An 18,500-nucleotide genomic window follows, 5' to 3' on the forward strand; every position below is an offset into this window, starting at 1 on the left:
TGCCCTGTCATTGTATTTGATATGGTGTCCAAAAAACCAGCAGAAAATGACCACAAAGGCCTTTTTTTAGATGTCAATAAACCAGCGAAGCCTAGGAAACCTACCTGCCGCTGCGAACGTCGGCCCACAGGTGGCAGTGTGCCGCCGTGTCTCCCCATCTCTGACTGAAAGAAACTTTTCCATATCATTTCCACCCCCCCTCCCCGATGCCTCATTATTCTTCTGTCAGTGTTGTTGCCGCTCACTTTCATCTTTGTTCTCTTTGTCTTATTTTACACTTGACTTTTCCCTTCATGCCAAACAACCATCATGTTTAGACTTTAGATTGCTTTTGGTTCCCAAATTGCATTTTTCTGAAGCGTTGCATGAAAAATAGACAAAATATTTCTGTAACTTGTATAAAAAAAACTTACTTCACGTATAAAAGGTATTTTTTTTTCTTTCATAAATCCAAACTAACTTAAAGCAATAACAGGCGAAGGTTGACAGTGCAATCAGAATCAGAAACGGTTTATTGCCAGGTATGATCAAACACATACTAGGAATTTGTTTTGGTGAAGTAGGTGCAGACACATCTATTAAAAAAAAGGAATGAAAATACAAAATATACAGAATTAAACAGTATAAATATATGTACAGTTATTCCGGAAGTGCAGTCGGATTGTTTTTCCAAAGAGTCCAAACTGAGCGTTAATGTCACGCATATAGCAGGGGTCTCAAACACGCGGTTGGCCCGCAGGACACTAGTTTGAGGCCCCCGCCTTGATATGAAAGTTTAATGTTAGTTTGATATGGATGCTGTATGGTATCATGTACCCAGAAAAAAATTATTACGTTTGATTAATGTTCATGTTAAAGGTTAAATAACTGTTAATAGTTATCCTCACTATCTGTGTGGAAGTGGTAATTTTCTGGCTATATAAGTTGAAAGGAAATAACTTGGAGGCTACCGTTTAGGTCGCTAGCTCTCTAGTGTGCGAGTTAGCATGTGTCTCAAGACCCTGCAGTTGCGCAATATGTTGTAAATAAAGAGAGTATAAATGTGACTATAGTCGTGTTTTGTCATGTCTACAGGGCTCTAATAATGCTTTGTTCATTTTAATCTGAAAAAAATCATTTGTCTACCCACCAACTATATGTGGTTTCTTAAGTTTTTATTATTTGCTTTTTTATTATTATTATTATATTTATTTATTTATTACTGATGTTTATTCTTGATTTGTTTATTTATTTTTCATCTTATTTTGTGTAGAAAAATAAAAAGTAAGATATTTGTATACATATAGTGATATGTGTTATTCTCTAACAATATTTGATGCGACCTAACGTTCTCCTACAAATAATACTTTCATTGTCCTGTCCTTGAGAAGCCGGTGCTGATTTTTCTCTCCTCTCTCTGCAGGTACGCTGTCCCGCCGGAGCATGGCAAGAGGCTGGAGAGACTGGCGCAAGGTGAGACCCTAAGGATTCTGTTGTTTTTTTTCTATTTTTAGAACCTTAACTTTATTTTCACTGAAATACTTTTTTTTAAAAAAATTAAAAAATTCAATCCTTGAGTGTTATCGGGCGGCTATAAGAAGACATTTTTTTCTCTTTTTGCTTTTTAAAAAAGTTGGCCCGCGGGCCGCATGTTTGAGACCCCTGCTCTAAATGCAATATATTAAGTTCTATGTGAAGTATTTCTATAATGCCTCATATTAAGTCACTAGCAAGATCTCATAGTGCATAGACTGCATACTGTATTTATATATAACTCGGGGTAAAACTTGATTTTGTTAATACTTGGGTTGTTTATATTGTGTATTTTGTATATATATATATATACATATCTTATCTTAGTTAATGAGCAGCATCACTAGATGTAAACAGCACTTGGCATGTCGTGCCAAGGTGCGCCATTTTGGGTCACAAATTGCACACCAAGTGCGTAGAATGTGACTTGTTGTTATTAGCAATAAGCATAATAATTGTTAGCGAATTGTTTCATGCAGAACTGAGGCAACAGGGATTTATTGATTTCTAATATCAGGAAGTACTGCAGAAGGACTTTAGCCATCTCGCCTTGAGGCAGAGGCCAATTGCCGCCGTCCTCTTTCCGAGCAGCTGGCAGTGGGTGTGCAAAGTGGGAGGCAAGGAGCACTAACGTTATTTAACAAGCACCCGCTGACCTATTAAAAGCCGTCGTCAGCGCCGGCTGTCAAACTGTTTACGACGTCCTAAAGAGACAGTCATGAGCGTCGTAGGAACGCCTAATGGGGTTCGCGACGACGGTCTCGTTACTTGCAAACCCGTCTTTCGGCTTTTGCCACAATGAATGGCAGCCTTCCGTTATCCGCTGCGGCGTCGTTTTTGGATGCAGTCGGCGGAAATGGGGAGCAGGGATAGATGTATGAACTTAATTTTTAAGCTTAAACCCACACAATGGTTGAGGTTAATGTTGGCCAACAGAGAGCCGGTGGTATTTTAATTGGGTTCAGTAGTCAGGCTGTCAGCCCATTAGTCACCTTCAACCAACTCCAGCAGGAACTCCAGGCTTTATTTTTTTCCTTATCTTATTTTGCATGCTATAAACACTGAAGAAACAACAGATACACTGTTTGTTGTTACTGTCAGTCAAGGTTTTACCGTGTTGCCGCGTGGAATAGAACCCCCACCCCGCAACCTCCATTCAGCCACAGACCATGTATAGCAGGGGTCTCAAACTCGTGGCGCGGATATGAAAGTTAAATTTGTTTTTTGATTAGCTTATTTATTTTTCCATCTTATTTTGTGTTGAAAAATAAAAATTAACATTAAACATGTATTTAATAATTTAATAATAAATAAAAATTAATTTGTTCATTTGTTTCATTAGTTTTTTGATTTGCTTATTTATTTTTCCATCTTATTTTGTGTTGAAAAATAAAAATTAACATGAAACATTTATTTAATAATTTAATAATAAATACAAATTAATTTATAATAATTTAATGTTTTATCAGAGCTTTTGCAAAGAACCAAAGCACTGAAAAAGTGGAGGGTATAGCAGAAGCATTGAAGACTGTTATATTATATATATATATATTAATATTTAATATAATGAATATTTATTAATATTTTATTGTATTTTTATTTTTTTATTTGTTATATATATATATATATATATATATATATATATATAAAGTTATTTCCTTTAAACTTAAAAAGCCAAAAACTTACCACTTCCACACGGATAGGGAGGATAACTATTAACAGTTATTTAACCTTTAACATGAACATGAATCAAACGTAATAATTTTTTCTGGGTACATGATACCATACAGCATCCATATCAAACTTGCCGCACTAACATTAAACTGTCATATCAAGGCGGGGGCCTAAACTAGCATCTGCCGCATGTTTGAGACCCCTGACATAAGAGATGCTACAGGAAAGCTAACACAAGAGGAAGGTTTAAAAAAAATTGGACATTTTACTCCCTCCTGTCATGATTGGCTTGATCTCATCAGTTTTTTGTAGCTTTTGTCGCTAATAATGCTAACTAATAATGCTCTCCTCAAATTACCAGAAGGGGGCAGCATGAGAAGCCTCCCTTTTAATTTTTCCATAAGCACTTTGAAATATGATCCTCGTTGTCGGATGCTTAAATATGACTACTGGGAATCTTGTTTTTTTTTTTTATGGTTTCATCTGATTATTTGTGTTCCCCTCGCAGGCTTCTTCCCTGGTAGTTCCCAGGGGTGCGATGCTTTCCTTCGCCACAAGATGACTTTGATATCGCCATCCATCCTGAAGAAATACGGCATTCCCTTTGACAGGGTGAGCGGCATCATCCGAAACTCAATACTCACGTTGATCATATTTATCGCGTTCTTTGTCGGAGTTTTCGGAGCAAATTTCTGTTAAGTTTTTACTTCCATCCCCAAGTTCTTGGTGCATTTCCTCCGACTTCTTGTTTAATGCTATGAGATATTGACCCTCACACACACTCGCAGTGAGAAGAAAAGAAAGTTCCACTTTTGCAGACAGTGTGCCTTCCGATGTTCCCACGTTTGCCCTCTTAGGGCATCATTACAGCACTGAAGGTGTCACTGCTAATGCGCCTACAGTATATTGCGTCAATGCTTAAAAATAGAACCTTCCCAGCTATCTGGAAAATGCAAGATGGTGTGTTTTGATACGGGGGAAGCCACAGTCTATCATTTGGAAAAGTTATTTCAAATGTTCCTCCTCTGCCCCGCTTTCACCCCCCCATGCCTGTCACCTTGTCTGGCTTGATGTGTCTCTTGATCGCCTAGATCCGGGCGTCACGGTGATGATGATGATCACTTATAAAGGACTTGTGTTTTGGGGGCAAGGTATTAGAAAAAAAAGTCTTGTCTTCAAGTGTAACGGAAAATAATCTGAACATTTCACTCATGGGAAAATGAGTTACTTAAGCGTGTACTGGAAATGCGAGGGAAGTTTTTTACGGTTTACTTTGCCATCTACTTTTGTTGAAGTGTCCAATAAGATTTGAAACATTTGAGCGATTTGTCACTTTCCACTTTGGAGAAACAGAATCTCTGAATACTCGCTGAATATAATAACAAAACGGACCACATTTGCTTGTGTACGCAACACTACAAACCTTGCAATCCAACATGTACTCGTGGTCCCGGCATCACTTGTTTGCTCGCAATGTGTAGCTGTTTTTTGTTGTTTTTTTTAATCGAACTTCAGCAGCTGCCGCTGTGTTAATGTTCAAGCAGAAATTTTGCATTGATCAAATCAAATCAACTTTATTTGTAGAGCACTTTTCCCGCAAAGACATGCAACACAAAGTGCTTTACAGAATTAAAAACAATTACCACAATTAAAAGGAAAAACAATTACTAAGAAAGCCCCGCCCTCCCATCCTCCATACTAGAGACACACACACACACACAAAAAAGTTGTTGATGAAAGTTACTTAAGATTTGTCAGATCAAAAAAAAAAATCCTGGTTCTGTACTCTAAGCATCATGGGAAGTTCGGCACTGTGGTTCTTTTAGCGTAAATAACAAGAATAAGTAATAACTTTAACTTTTAATAATTTTAACTTTTCTAGTATTGTTTGTTTTGTTTGAATTAGAATTGAATTATTTGAAGTGAAACTAATCCAGGCTTTTTATTTGACCAGGTAACTCAGAATGAAGGGGAGTTCATGATCACCTTTCCTTATGGCTACCACGCCGGCTTCAATCATGGCTTCAACTGTGCGGAATCCACAAACTTTGCCACTCTGCGCTGGGTTGACTACGGCAAAATGGCCACTCAGGTAAGACGGTCTTCCAAATCTTAGTTAACTTTTTTTAACCCATTTTCCAGTCAAACCCAACACCGGAACGCCGCCCGCAAAGCAGCATCACTTTTAGCGGTTTCTGAACTTTGTTTGCCTTCTTGCGCACATTCATGATGAAATTAACGAGCTACTGCCATAATCCACTTTTTTTTCCCACATTGCATCACTTCACTGTCTTCCTTCCCAATAGATGTCATTTGCACACTTTGGTTGTGGTGACAAAATAAGAGCACACCAAACAGAAAAAGCAGCACTGACTTTAATAAGATGAAGTTAACAAACAACGTTTAATCTGCTAGATCAGGGGTCTCAAACTCAATTTACTTAGGGGGCCATTGGAGCTAGGGTCTGGGTGAGACTGGGCCGCATTAGGTTCCAATTTTCTACAAGAAAAGCTCTGATTAAAATATTCCACTGTTCTCGAATAGCTTACGTTTTATTTTTCTAAAACGGCAAATAATAAAAACTTAAGAAACCACATATAGTTGGTGGGTAGACAAATGATTTTTTTCAGATTAAAATGCCCTGTAGACATGACAAAACACGACTATAGTCACATTTATACTCTTTTTATTTACAACATATTGCGCAACTGCAGGGTCTTGAGACACATGCTAACTCGCAAACTAGAGAGCTAGCGACCTAAACGGTAGCCTCCAAGTTATTTCCTTTAAACTTAAAAAGCCAAAAAAATACCACTTCCACACGGATAGGGAGGATAACCATAAGTTATTTAACCTTTAACATGAACATTAATCAAACGTAATAATTTTTTCTGTACATGATACCATACAGCATCCATATCAAACTAACATTAAACTTTCATATCAAGGCGGGGGCCTCAAACTAGTGTCCTGTGGGCCACATTTGGCCCGCGGGCCGCGTGTTTGAGACCCCTGTGCTAGATGATTTGCCCTTTTAAAAGCCAACTGTATTGTTTGTCACCCAAGCGCTCCGATGCATAGACATTCCCTCTCACATCGGAAGCTCGTGACTTTGCTTCTTGTACTCTCATTACGGGAAAGGTGAAATGCGTAATAGTCATCATCAAAATCGCACTGCGGAGGCTCATAAACCACGTCACACGCCAAAGGCTGCCTTTGCCACACAGAATTCCGGATATTACAAATGTGTCTGGAAGCGATTTTAATTTGCAGTTTCCGAATTAAAACTTTCACCGACATCACCTCCAGTGAACCGTATATTGTCTTGTGGAAAACTTTTCTTTTCTTTCACGTCACTCACTGGAAACGGTACTGCCTGTCTGCTTCTGGTTTGTTTACATTTTGTTGCCTTGTTTATGGCTGCACGGTGGTCGAGTGGTTAGTACTCAGGCCTCACAGCGAAGAGACCCGAGTTCAATTCCACTATCGGCCATCTCTGTGTGGAGTTTGCATGCATGGGTTTTTTTCCGGTTTCCTCTCTCATTCCAAAAATGGCGACTCCAAATTGTCCATAGGTATGAATGTGAGTGTGAATGGTTGTTTGTCTATATGTGCCCTGTGATTGGCTGACCACCAGTCCAGGGTGTACCCCGCCTCTCGCCCCAAGACAGCTGGGATAGGCTCCAGCACCCCCAGCTGTGACCCTTGTGAGGAAAAGCGGTAGAAAATGAATGAATGAATGTTTGCACTCACTCATTAACACATTGCCAGAGAATAAGAAGACTCAGCAGGAGGGATCGCTGTTGCTAACTTAGCGACTTTGTTACTATATTTAGGGAGTAATCAGACCCCTATACACCCCGCCTCTTGCCTGAAGACAGCTGGGATAGGCTCCGCCCCCCCCCCCCCCCAATACCCCCACCCCGGCGACCCTTGTGAGGAAAAGCAGTAGAAATTGAATAAATGAATGAATGTTTGCACTCACTCTTTAATACATTGCCAGAGAATAAGAAGACTCAGCAGGAGGGATCACTTTTGCCGACCTAGCGACTTTGTCACGATATTTAGGGAGTAATCAGACCCCTATACACCCCGCCTTTCGTCTGAAGACAGCTGGGATAGGCTCCGGCACCCCCCCCATACCCCCACCCTGGGCGACCCTTGTGAGGAAAAGCAGTAGAAATTGAATAAATTAATGAATGTTTGCACTCACTCTTTAATACATTGCCAGAGAATAAGAAGACTCAGCAGGAGGGATCACTTTTGCCGACCTAGCGACTTTGTCACGATATTTAGGGAGTAATCAGACCCCTATACACCCCGCCTTTCGTCTGAAGACAGCTGGGATAGGCTCCAGCACCCCCGCTGCAACCCTTGTGAGGAAAAATGGTAGAAAATGAATGAATGTTTGCACTCACTCATCAACGCATTGCCAGAGAATAAGAAGACTCAGCAGGAGGGATCGCTGTTGCTAACTTAGCGACTTTGTTACTATATTTAGGGAGTAATCAGACCCCTATACACCCCGTCTCTCGCCTGAAGACAGCCTGGGTGTTGGGACACTGCCATGTTGATGTAGGGGAGCAAATAGTCTTGGAATGTCCTTATTTTTTACTAAACGAAGAAAGCATATGTTTATTTGCCTCCCTGTGCCTCGCCACATACTGTTCTATCAGCTTCTACCAGACACCTTATTTTAACGTTTGTGTCAGTCTACCGGTGTCCAAATGCAATGTCGCTCGGATATTGTTTTGCTGGGGGAGAGCAGGCCTCTTGTGTTCTCGGTAATTGAACACATGACCCTCCATGCTTCTCGGGGGAATGATACAACTTGAATTTAATACAAGCAAGCCAGGAAACAAAATATTTTCACTCGGCTCTCGTCCCCCATCTTGGTTTAATCTCTCTCCCGGTTCTTTCTCCATCATTTGACTGCTTCTCTTACATCTTATTCAACACTTGGATTAAGTCCTCTACTCCATACTTCTCCTTGTGTACAATGTGGGAAAAAAAAGTTGATATACTTCATAATTATGAGTTGAACCGAATGAGCATTGCAATACCTAACCATGTAGCGACATCCACTGTATAAATGAGTCCTTTTTGTATTTATGTTCTGTGTTTTTTTCCTCTATAGTGTACCTGCCGTAAGGATATGGTGAAGATTTCCATGGATGTCTTTGTGCGCTGCCTCCAGCCGGATCGCTACGACATGTGGAAACAGGGAAAAGACATCATCATGTTGGACCACTCCAAGATCACCGAGCTTAGCAGCCCGGAACTGGAGCGCTGGAGACAGCATCGCATCACATTCCGAGCCAACCTCTTGCGGAAGTGAGCCATATGTCTCAATGGAATTTTTTTTTTTTTTGCCCAGGGAATAAATGTTATTTACACGTTTATTTATACGTTCTTTCATCGCTATTCCAAGGGCCATGCAGAAAATGAAACAGTTCCGCCGTCTGAAGTTGGAGGAGGTGAAGGTACTGGCGGAGGAGGGCATCGAGTTGAACGCCGTTGAATACCAACGTCAAGTGGAGGAGCGAGAAGCCCAGCGCAGGCAAGAAAGAGAGGACCGCCTCGCCAGAGAGGCCATGATGACCCTGGAGGCCATGCAGCTGAAAGAAATGCAGGATGCAGAGGCCGCTTCCAGGGCAGCTGCCACTTCAGCGCCGCAGGGTAGGAACTATTGAGACCCCCAACCTTCCAGTCTTTTAACAAAATAATTCAACTAAAATGTCTTATCTTTGCCAGAACTTGATTCTCAACCACAAAACCTGAACGACAACGTGGCGGATGATGCAGAAACCGCCATGCAGACAAATCAGGATGTGCCCATCACGGGATTTCAAGAAGTATTTGAACAATTTACTGCAACCGCCATGAAGAATTCAAGGTCTGCCTCGTCGGATCCCATCCAGGAGGAGAATCCTCCGGTCCAAAAAGCCGCAGACATCCCAGCAGACAACAACAACCTGGAAGTGAGTTGCACTCTTGCTTTTTGCAACCGAATTAATGCAATGATTAATTTTTATCACAGCTTCTTCTCACTGCATTGTCGTGCATCAAGAGATGTGATAAGATAAGATATGCCTTTTATTCGTCCCTCAGTAGGGAAATTTGCATTGCACAGCAGCAAGAGTACAGAATCAGTAATAAAAAATATAAAAAATAAACAATATAAACAACCCAAGTATTAACAAAATCAACAATTAATCAAAAAATTATTATTATTTTAAATTAACAAAATAAAGTTAAAAAAAAAACCTTAAACTATATTAGGAAAGCAGGAAGTGAACAAATGTAACAGTAAAATAATTGAATAAAATAAAAGAAAACAAAGAAAAAATAAAGAAAAAAAACAATTTTATAAAATAAAGTTAAAAATCAATTAAAATTATATTAGGAAAGCAGGAAGTGAACAAATGTAACAGTAAAATAAATGAATAAAAGAAAACGAAGAAAAAATATAAAACAATTTTTACAAACATTTTATAAAATAAAGTGTAAAAAAAAAAAAACGATAATTATATTAGGAAAGCAGGAAGTGAAGAAGAGTCTTGAACCAGTCATGATGTGCTATATATATCACTATATTGACACTTACTATGGTACCCATTATGGCATTGGATGCTCATATCATCAAGTACTTCGGCATGTGACAAAATAAATAAATAAAATAAAAAAAAAATACAGTTTAATAAAAAAATTATATTAGGAAAGCAGGAAGTGAACAAATATAACCGTAAAATAAATGAATAAAATCAAATAAAAGAAAACGAAAAAAAATAAAAGAATTTTTTTTACAAACATTTTATAAAATAAAGTAAAAAAAACAAAAATTATATTAGGAAAGAAGGAAGTGAACAAATGTATCAGTTACTGATTGTAAAATGGATGGAGGGGTAGGATTTAATAAGCTTTGCTTCTTCCTACTCCTTTTGGACATGTGGAACTGGGAACTGATTATGTGATGCGTTCAATTGTAATCTGATGCATGTTCCAATGAAATAAAACCATTACCAGTATATATATGAGGCATTATAGAAATTATAGAAATACTATTATATTATTATCATATAGCACTTAGAGCCTTAATATATTGCACGTGGAGCTCGATCGCATAATGCACAGTGAACGGGGTCCGGAATTACATGTTGAGACGTAAGACGTGTTGTTTTGTCGCATTGTCAGGCCAGCTACAGCAAGCTGAAGATGCCGACAGAAGTTAAGAAGAGTCGACGTCACCCCCTCACCAAGCCGCCCATCCGGTCTCCTTTGTCTGTGGTCAAGCAGGATCCGACGGGTGCTGCAGGTAATGTTGTCAGGGGGGAGTCACAATTTTTTGTCATGAATTCTTTGTCATCTATTTTTCTTTATTTTTATTTTGCGTCTATTTTTTTTCTTTGTTTCAGCCACTTCACATTTGAAAGTTAGAGAAAAAACAATGAATTTGATGGGGGTTTTTTTTGGGGTGGGGGTCTCCTGACTGGCAATTATTGATCTTGGGATCATGACTTCCAATTACATGCTTTCAAAGTCTCTTAAAAGCTGACACCCAACTGGAGGCTTGTCCTTCAGAAAGGGTGGCTGGAGGACGACGATGACACAAGGAGAACGAGTTAAATGGAAGCCTGGCGATATCCTCCTGTGTCCTCTTCAGGTTTTAACAAATTGTCTGGATCGCTCGCTTCAGGGGATTCGCGGCTGGAATTCATTCTCAACCTTTTGAGAGCAAGTCGTTGAACCCCCCCTGTGCTATTTGCGTCCGACAGCCAATTATATTCCAAGGGCTGTCCCTTACTCGCCGTTAAAAATGCTTCTTTTGCCGAATGCTTCTTTTTGACCCTCTTCTATTCAAATGTACTGTATTTTCATAATTCTAACTAACAACGCCGTCACTTTAAATGAGTATTATTTACCACCCGCAGAGCTTACGTCACCCGCGGCACTGGAAAGCAGCATGAAGAAACAGGAGCACCTTTGGCAGAATCGATCTCCCAACTTCCTGGCCGAGAAGGCCTTCAACGCTGCCGTGGCGGTCCTCCAGCCACACTGCGCCGTCTGCTCCCTCTTCTGTCCCTACACAAAGGTACTAGCACACCGCACTGCAGGGGGTCCACATATGAAGTCATGGTTTAATTTCATTTGAACGTGCATCAGATTACAATTGAACGCATCACTTAATCAGTTCCCAGTTCCACATGTCCAAAAGGAGTAGGAAGAAGCAAAGCTTATTAAATCCTACCCCTCCATCTGGTACTTTTACAATCAGTAACTGTTACATTTGTTCACTTCCTGCTTTCCATAATATTTTTTTTTGTTTTTTTTTTTTAGATAATGCACCTTTTTACATTTTTTTAAATGTTTTTTTTAATTTTCCAAATATTTCAACTTTCTTCTAAATTTTCTTTTAGTAATATTATGATTTTATTCACATATAACTTTTTCCTCAACCAAATCTATTTCATAATTTTACAACTTTGAAGAATATTCTTTAATATTTCCAGTCATTGCTTCTAAAATAAAATGACATTGCCAAATTGCCAATTTTTTTCTCAATATTTTGACTTTATTCTTGCAAAATTACAGCTGATTTTCCAATTCTGTTAACTATTTCAACTTTCTTCTTGTAAGTTTCTATGCCGCTTATCCTCACTAGGATTGTGGGGTATGCTGGAGCTTATCCCAGCTGTCTTCGGGCGAGAGAGGCGGGGTTCACCCTGGACTGGTGGCCAGCCAATCACAGGGCACATATAGACAAACAACCATTCACACTCACATTCATACCTATGGACAATTTGGAGTCGCTAATTAACCTAGCATGTTTTATACTCGGAGAAAACCCACGCATGCACGGGGAGAACATGCAAACTCCACACGGAGATTGCTGAGGGTGGAATTGAACTCGGGTCTCCTAGCTGTGAGGCCTGTGTGCTAACCACTTAATCACTGTGCAGCTGACAACTTGAGTTTTCAATGAAAATTTTTGCTAAACCATACTCCCGTTTTTCATTCATTAATTTACCACTTATCCTCACGAGGGTTGCGGGGGTGCTGGAGCCTATCCCAGCTGTCTTCGGGCGAGAGGCGGGGTACACCCTGGACTGGTGGCCAGCCAATCACAGGCCACATATACACAATATGATATTTGTAATGAATATATATATATATATATAATAACTGTGATAGAGAGAAGCCGCCAAAGTGTGTTGCATCACATTTATCTTCTTCCCCCCGCTGCCGTTTCAGCCCCACCACGAACCCATCAATGCAAACGATCGCCAGCGGTCCTTTGTCCCCCGCCACGGAAATCGAACTCGTCCGATCGTCCCAGAGATGTGCTTCAGTGTCAGGGCCGACAGCACCGAGCCCCCTCCCACGAGCCATTACATTGGGGAGGATGGAACCAGCGTGCTGCTGTGCTGCTCCTCGTGCAACATGCAAGTGCATGCCAGTGAGTATTCAAACCCGTGGTAGTTTACCACAGTAGATTCTTTCATCAGTTCCTAATTACTACAGTAGTCAGTTGTACTTGAAGTACATTTCTTGATTCTGTGAGGTCCATTGTTGCAATAAGGTCTGCGTTAAAACCGTCTTATTTGCAAGCGGCTGACGGTACCTTTAAGGGCAAACGTGAATGCGATGCGAATGTCCTCAAATCATTCCGGCGGAATGGAAAAGGCTCCCATTCAAAACACGTCGCTAACATTTTGGCAGGTACAGTTTGAGTGCACAGCGAAAAACACTGATGTAACCGGGTCTCGTGTTGCGTCAAATAGAACACGACAGAATCAGAACAATTGCAGCACACACATACCTTACGCACCTTGGCTCAAAATAACAACCCCCCCTTGAGCTATTACTACCCCCCTGAAGCTGGAACGAGACCTAACAAAGACCGCTTCATCTGCTGTCATGGCGTGATCTGGACCAGGGGTCTCAAACTCAATTTACTTGGGGGCCACTGGAGTTCGGTCGGGTCTGGGTGAGACTGGGCCGCATCAGGTTTTCCAAAAAAAACAACGCATTTATTAAAAACAAAAACATTTAAAAAACTTTGTCGAATAAGATGAAAAATAAATAAACAAATCAAGAATAAAGAAAATCAATCAATCAGTAATAAATAAATATAATAATAATAATAAAAGGGCAAATAATAAAAACTTAAGAAACCACATATAGTTGGTGGGTAGACAAATGATTTTTTTCAGATTAAAATGAACAAAGCATTATTAGAGCCCTGTAGACATGACAAAACACGACTATAGTCACATTTATACTCTTTTTATTTACAACATATTGCGCAATTGCAGGGTCTTGAGACACATGCTAACTCGCAAACTAGAGAGCTAGCGACCTAAACGGTAGCCTTCAAGTTATTTCCTTTAAACTTAAATTGCCAAAAACTTACCACTTCCACACGGATAGGGAGGATAACTATTAACATTCCCCGACGGGAATATCACTGATTGGATTTAATTGCCCCAATTTTGTTTTAACTTGCCCCGGGCCATCGGTACATCGTTATTGTCGAGCCCTGATGAGAACCAGGAAATAAGCGACCTAAACGGTAGCCTCCAAGTTATTTCCTTTAAACTTAAAAAGCCAAAAAAATACCACTTCCACACGGATAGGGAGGATAACTATTAACAGTTATTTAACCTTTAACATGAACATTAATCAAACGTAATAATTTTTTCTGGGTACGTGATACCATACAGCATCCATATCAAACATTAAACTTTCATATCAAGGCGGGGGCCTCAAACTAGCGTCCTGCGGACCACATTTGGCCCGCGGGCCTCGTGTTTGAGACCCCTGGCGTCATGTTTGAATTCTGAGTCACATGACTCGTCTTGTCTTGACAGGTTGTTACGGTGTCAATCCGGACTCGGTCGTCGGACCGTGGACATGCTCCAGATGTGTGGCAGGTGCCTGGACAGTGGTGAGCGAAACCGATCCCCCGAAACCGATGTCATGTCTTAACAGAGCCAGAATGTATAGCGCAGTTTCTGCCCTTTTTCAGGAGTGTTGTCTCTGCAACTTGAGGGGAGGAGCTCTGAAGATTACCGTCGACAACCGGTATGCTGTGCCAAATTGAGAAAATGGAAATACTTGTGCAATAGTTGTCAGAGGTCATCTGCGTTGTGTGTCTTCTCTGGAAACCAGGTGGGCGCATATTATCTGCGCCATTGCTGTGGCTGAGGTTCGCTTCATCAACGCTATCGCGAGGGAACCGGTGGATATCAGTGCTGTTCCGGAAACACGCAGAAACCTGGTAAGTTGGCGCAGAAACAAAGCGAGTCAGTGGGTAGTGAACAAGCTTGTCTTGACTCCTTTCTCACTGCAGCTGTCTGATTTCCCGTCTGTAGCTTTAGTCACTGTTCCGTGATCTGCTCTCTTATTCGGTATTATACATGTACCACGCCGTGTCGTATATTTCCCTTTCACTGACTCTGTGTCCATCACTCCCATCCGCTACTCTTATGGATGGCTAGGTAGTGTTTTTCAGCCTCACGGAGACTCTGATGCTAGTGGAGTTTTGGTCTAAATCGGGTCCTATACCTAAATGAGCTCACACTGTACACAGAACACATAAAGATTATAAAAGATTATAAAATTGCAAAATTCTAAAATTAAATAATTTATTAATTAAAACTAAAAAATTAATTAATTAAAATTAAAAATTTATTAAAATTAAAAAATATTTAATTAAAATAAAAAAAAAAATTTAATTTTAAAAAATTATTATAACATTAAAAAATATATAAAATTATAATACAGTAATAAAATGAATAAATACATTGACAGAATTCCTTAGTTTTCTTGCACTATGTTATTATTGTTCATGTTAAAGGAACCGATCCTTTCACATGTTCAAAGACACCATCTTTAAACATTAACGTTTGTCGTCGCGTTTAAGCAGCTTGAATAAACAAACATATAAATAAACAGTATAGTAGTAATAGTAATAATAATTAATAGTAATAAATAGTTTCAGTATGTGGAATCAAACTATGGAATGGATTCATTCATTCATTCATCAATTCATTAATTGAAAATATTTGTACACCGCCAAATGTTGCAGGATATTTAGTGCAGTATGTTTTGAAGTATCTGCAGTATTACATAGTATTTAGCTAGTATATGCTCCCATGTCAAAAGGACGCAAATTTTTGAATGTCATTTTAGAATTGTGACATAAAAGCAATCTTCACTCGTTAAATGTACTGCAAAGAAGGCCAGTAAGGATAATTCATAATGCCACCTCAGGGAAGAAGTACATTTGAAACACTTCTATGCTAGGACTACGTTATGCTAGCCATAGCATTTCAGTATGTGGAATCAAACTATGGAATGGATTCATTCAAATTTTAATTACAAAGATATTTCAAGAAAACAACCTGACAGGGTCATTTTTGACCCACTTATGGAAGGTTGGGGTAGTAACACAAAAACAAAAATTTCTTAAAATGTATAAAAGACAAGTTAAAAATGTGAACAGCATGATATCAAAAACATGTTTTTTTAGGAATACCTGGAATATGAAATGATAAAAAAAAATTTCATTACGAAGATATTTTAAGAAAACAACCTGACTGAGTCATTTCTGACCCACTTATCCATCTAAGGGTTACAGTGGAGACAAATTTCCCGATTGATGATGTTGCCACTGAACGCAACTCGTCTCCTTCCTTCATTTTTTCTCTATGTCGCCTTTAAATCTCATCTTCCTGGAATCTGCCCCCCCCCACCCCCCCCATTGGCTCATTCAATCCCACTTCATAGACGAGCGTATTGCTTGCTGCGGCATAATCACATATGCACAAATAATGTCACCCCCCCCCCCCTCGTCTCTATTCTCTGAATAATCTATCAAAGACACGCTGGGTGACATTTACAGCCGAGCGCTGTCAAAGCAGGTTTCCCCCCCAGCTCGTCTTAAAAGATCAAGAGACAAAGCTCTCGGTTCTAATGATTCAGACGACGGGCCCGATCGTGTGTGAACACGCAATTTTAGAAGCAATTATCATTATTTTGCCTCACACGTCGGTGAAAAATCTATACAACGTTACCGGCAATGTTGACTCTGCAGCCAAAAACGTCGTCTCAAACGTCTTATAATATCTATAAAAAATGATCATCTGAATGATTGAACGATGTCTCCTACATTGCTACTACATTCCGGTGACTTGCAAGAAGTATAACTGCAAAGGGAATTGAACAAGTCCATTTATTATTGTGAAGCAAGACAACGTACGCGGCGATTGAAAACATAAATTTACTCTCTGGTACTTGTTCTACCCTCCTCCTTGCATGTTTCTCGCTTATTTTCTGGTTCTCATCAGGGCTCGACAATAACGATGTACCGATGGCCCCGGGGCAAGTTCAAACAAAATTGGGGCAATTAAATCCAATCAGTGATATTCCCGTCGGGGAATGTTAATAGTTATCCTCCCTATCCGTGTGGAAGTGGTAAGTTTTTGGCTATTTAAGTTGAAAGGAAATAACTTGGAGGCTACCGTTTAGGTGGCTAGCTCTCTAGTTTGCGAGTTAGCATGTCTCAAGACCCCGCAGTTGCGCAATATGTTGTAAATAAAAAGAGTATAAATGTGACTATAGTCGTGTTTTGTCATGTCTACAGGGCTCTAATAATGCTTTGTTCATTTTAATCTGAAAAAAAACATTTGTCTACACACCAACTATAAGTTTTTATTATTATTATTATATTTATTTATTACTGATTGATTTTCTGAGGGTCGCAGGGGGTGCTGGAGCCTATCCCAGCTGTCTTCGGGCGAGAGGCGGGGTGGTCTGGTGGCCGGACTGGTGGTCAGCCAATCACAGGGCACATATAGACAAACAACCATTCACACTCACATTCATACCTATGGACAATTTGAAGTCGCTAATTAGCCTAGCATGTTTTCGGAATGTGGGAGGAAACCGGAGTACCCGGAGAAAACCCACATTTAATACATAGCTTTTATTGAGGTCTTCCTACATTTACATTTTTTTTTTGTAATATTTTCCAAATATTTCAACTTTTATATTTTCAACAAAATGTCTTTTAGTAATATTATGATTTTATTCACATAATATTATAACTTTTTCCCCAACCTAATTTTCAAAAAATTACAAATTTATTTCATAATTTTACAACTTTGAAGAATATTCTTTAATATTTCCAGTCATTGCTTCTAAAATTACATTACATTATTTTTTTCATGAGTTTATTCTTGTCAAATTGCCAATTTTTTTTTCAATATTTTGACTTTATTCTTGCAAAATTACAGCTGATTTTCCAGTTCTGTTAACTATTTCAACTTTCTTCTTGTAAGTTTCTATGCCGCTTATCCTCACTAGGATTTGTGGTTGTATGCTGGAGCCTATCCCAGCTGTCTTGGGGCAAGACAGGGTACACCCTGGACTAAGGATTTCCGATGATTTGGAAAAGTTTAGTTCAGGATTCATTTCCAGGTGGACTCAAGTTGCAATGTGTCATTCCGAATGGAAAAATGAGACGATCCAAGGAAGTAGGGATGCTAAGACAGAAGACGCTAACTTCCTTGTCCTTCTTTCCCGTTGCCCAGGTGTGTGTGTTCTGCCACGGAAAAAATGTCAGCCAGAACCGTGGCGCCTGCATCCAGTGCTCCAACGAGAACTGCGCCACGTCTTTCCACGTCACCTGCGCCCAAATTGCTGGCGTTGTCATGACACCCGCCGACTGGCCCTACGTGGTGTCGGTCATCTGCCACCGACACAGAAAGGTCATTCCGAAGGTACGTACTATTCGGGAATCACGGTACACGGGAAAGATTAAATATGATGGGGATATTATCGATTTTGAAATCTTGTTTTTCAGTCTCGGGTGTCCGTGAAAACTCCCAGTGGTCCGACCCTGGGTCAGAGGGTGATTGGCCGAAACACCGACAGCTGGTTTTACCATTGTGTCATCATCGGCATGGCAACACAAACCTTCTACGAGGTCAACTTCTACGACGGCTCCTACTGCGACAACCTGCATCCAGAAAACATTATAGTGAGTACCGAGACTGATCTTAGATGGGCTGGGATAGGCTCCAGCACCCCCACAACAGTATCACTCTGACACTGTGAATGAACATCCAGCAGCAACACAACATTTTGGCATGACTACTATATTGATGAAAAATGTACTGAACCAGGGCTGCACAGTGGATGGGTGGTTTGCACACAGGCTTCACAGCTAGGAGACCCGAGTTCAATTCCACCCTCGGCCATCTCTGTGTGGAGTTTGCATGTTCTCCCCGTGCATGCGTGGGTTTTCT

At 40.0% G+C, this 18,500-nt stretch overlaps 1 protein-coding gene across 1 annotated transcript in view; it reads left to right on the plus strand.

The window, feature by feature from the left end:
• Positions 1 to 18,500, plus strand: part of kdm4b (lysine (K)-specific demethylase 4B) — a 28,161-nt gene that overhangs the window by 5,722 nt on the left and 3,939 nt on the right. Inside the window, exons 6-19 of the mRNA XM_078790391.1 lie at positions 1,403 to 1,452; positions 3,695 to 3,798; positions 5,141 to 5,278; positions 8,324 to 8,520; positions 8,618 to 8,865; positions 8,941 to 9,167; positions 10,381 to 10,501; positions 11,118 to 11,278; positions 12,439 to 12,643; positions 14,058 to 14,134; positions 14,216 to 14,271; positions 14,359 to 14,467; positions 17,784 to 17,972; positions 18,056 to 18,232. Coding sequence (XP_078646517.1) covers positions 1,403 to 1,452; positions 3,695 to 3,798; positions 5,141 to 5,278; positions 8,324 to 8,520; positions 8,618 to 8,865; positions 8,941 to 9,167; positions 10,381 to 10,501; positions 11,118 to 11,278; positions 12,439 to 12,643; positions 14,058 to 14,134; positions 14,216 to 14,271; positions 14,359 to 14,467; positions 17,784 to 17,972; positions 18,056 to 18,232 — 2,059 coding nt within the window. The remainder of the gene's footprint in view (positions 1 to 1,402; positions 1,453 to 3,694; positions 3,799 to 5,140; positions 5,279 to 8,323; positions 8,521 to 8,617; positions 8,866 to 8,940; positions 9,168 to 10,380; positions 10,502 to 11,117; positions 11,279 to 12,438; positions 12,644 to 14,057; positions 14,135 to 14,215; positions 14,272 to 14,358; positions 14,468 to 17,783; positions 17,973 to 18,055; positions 18,233 to 18,500) is intronic.

Source organism: Doryrhamphus excisus, linkage group LG4 (assembly GCF_037039965.1).
Source record: "Doryrhamphus excisus strain RoL-2023G ecotype Guam linkage group LG4, RoL_Dexc_Guam_v1.1, whole genome shotgun sequence".
In the NCBI taxonomy this organism is placed as follows: Eukaryota; Metazoa; Chordata; class Actinopteri; order Syngnathiformes; family Syngnathidae; genus Doryrhamphus; species Doryrhamphus excisus.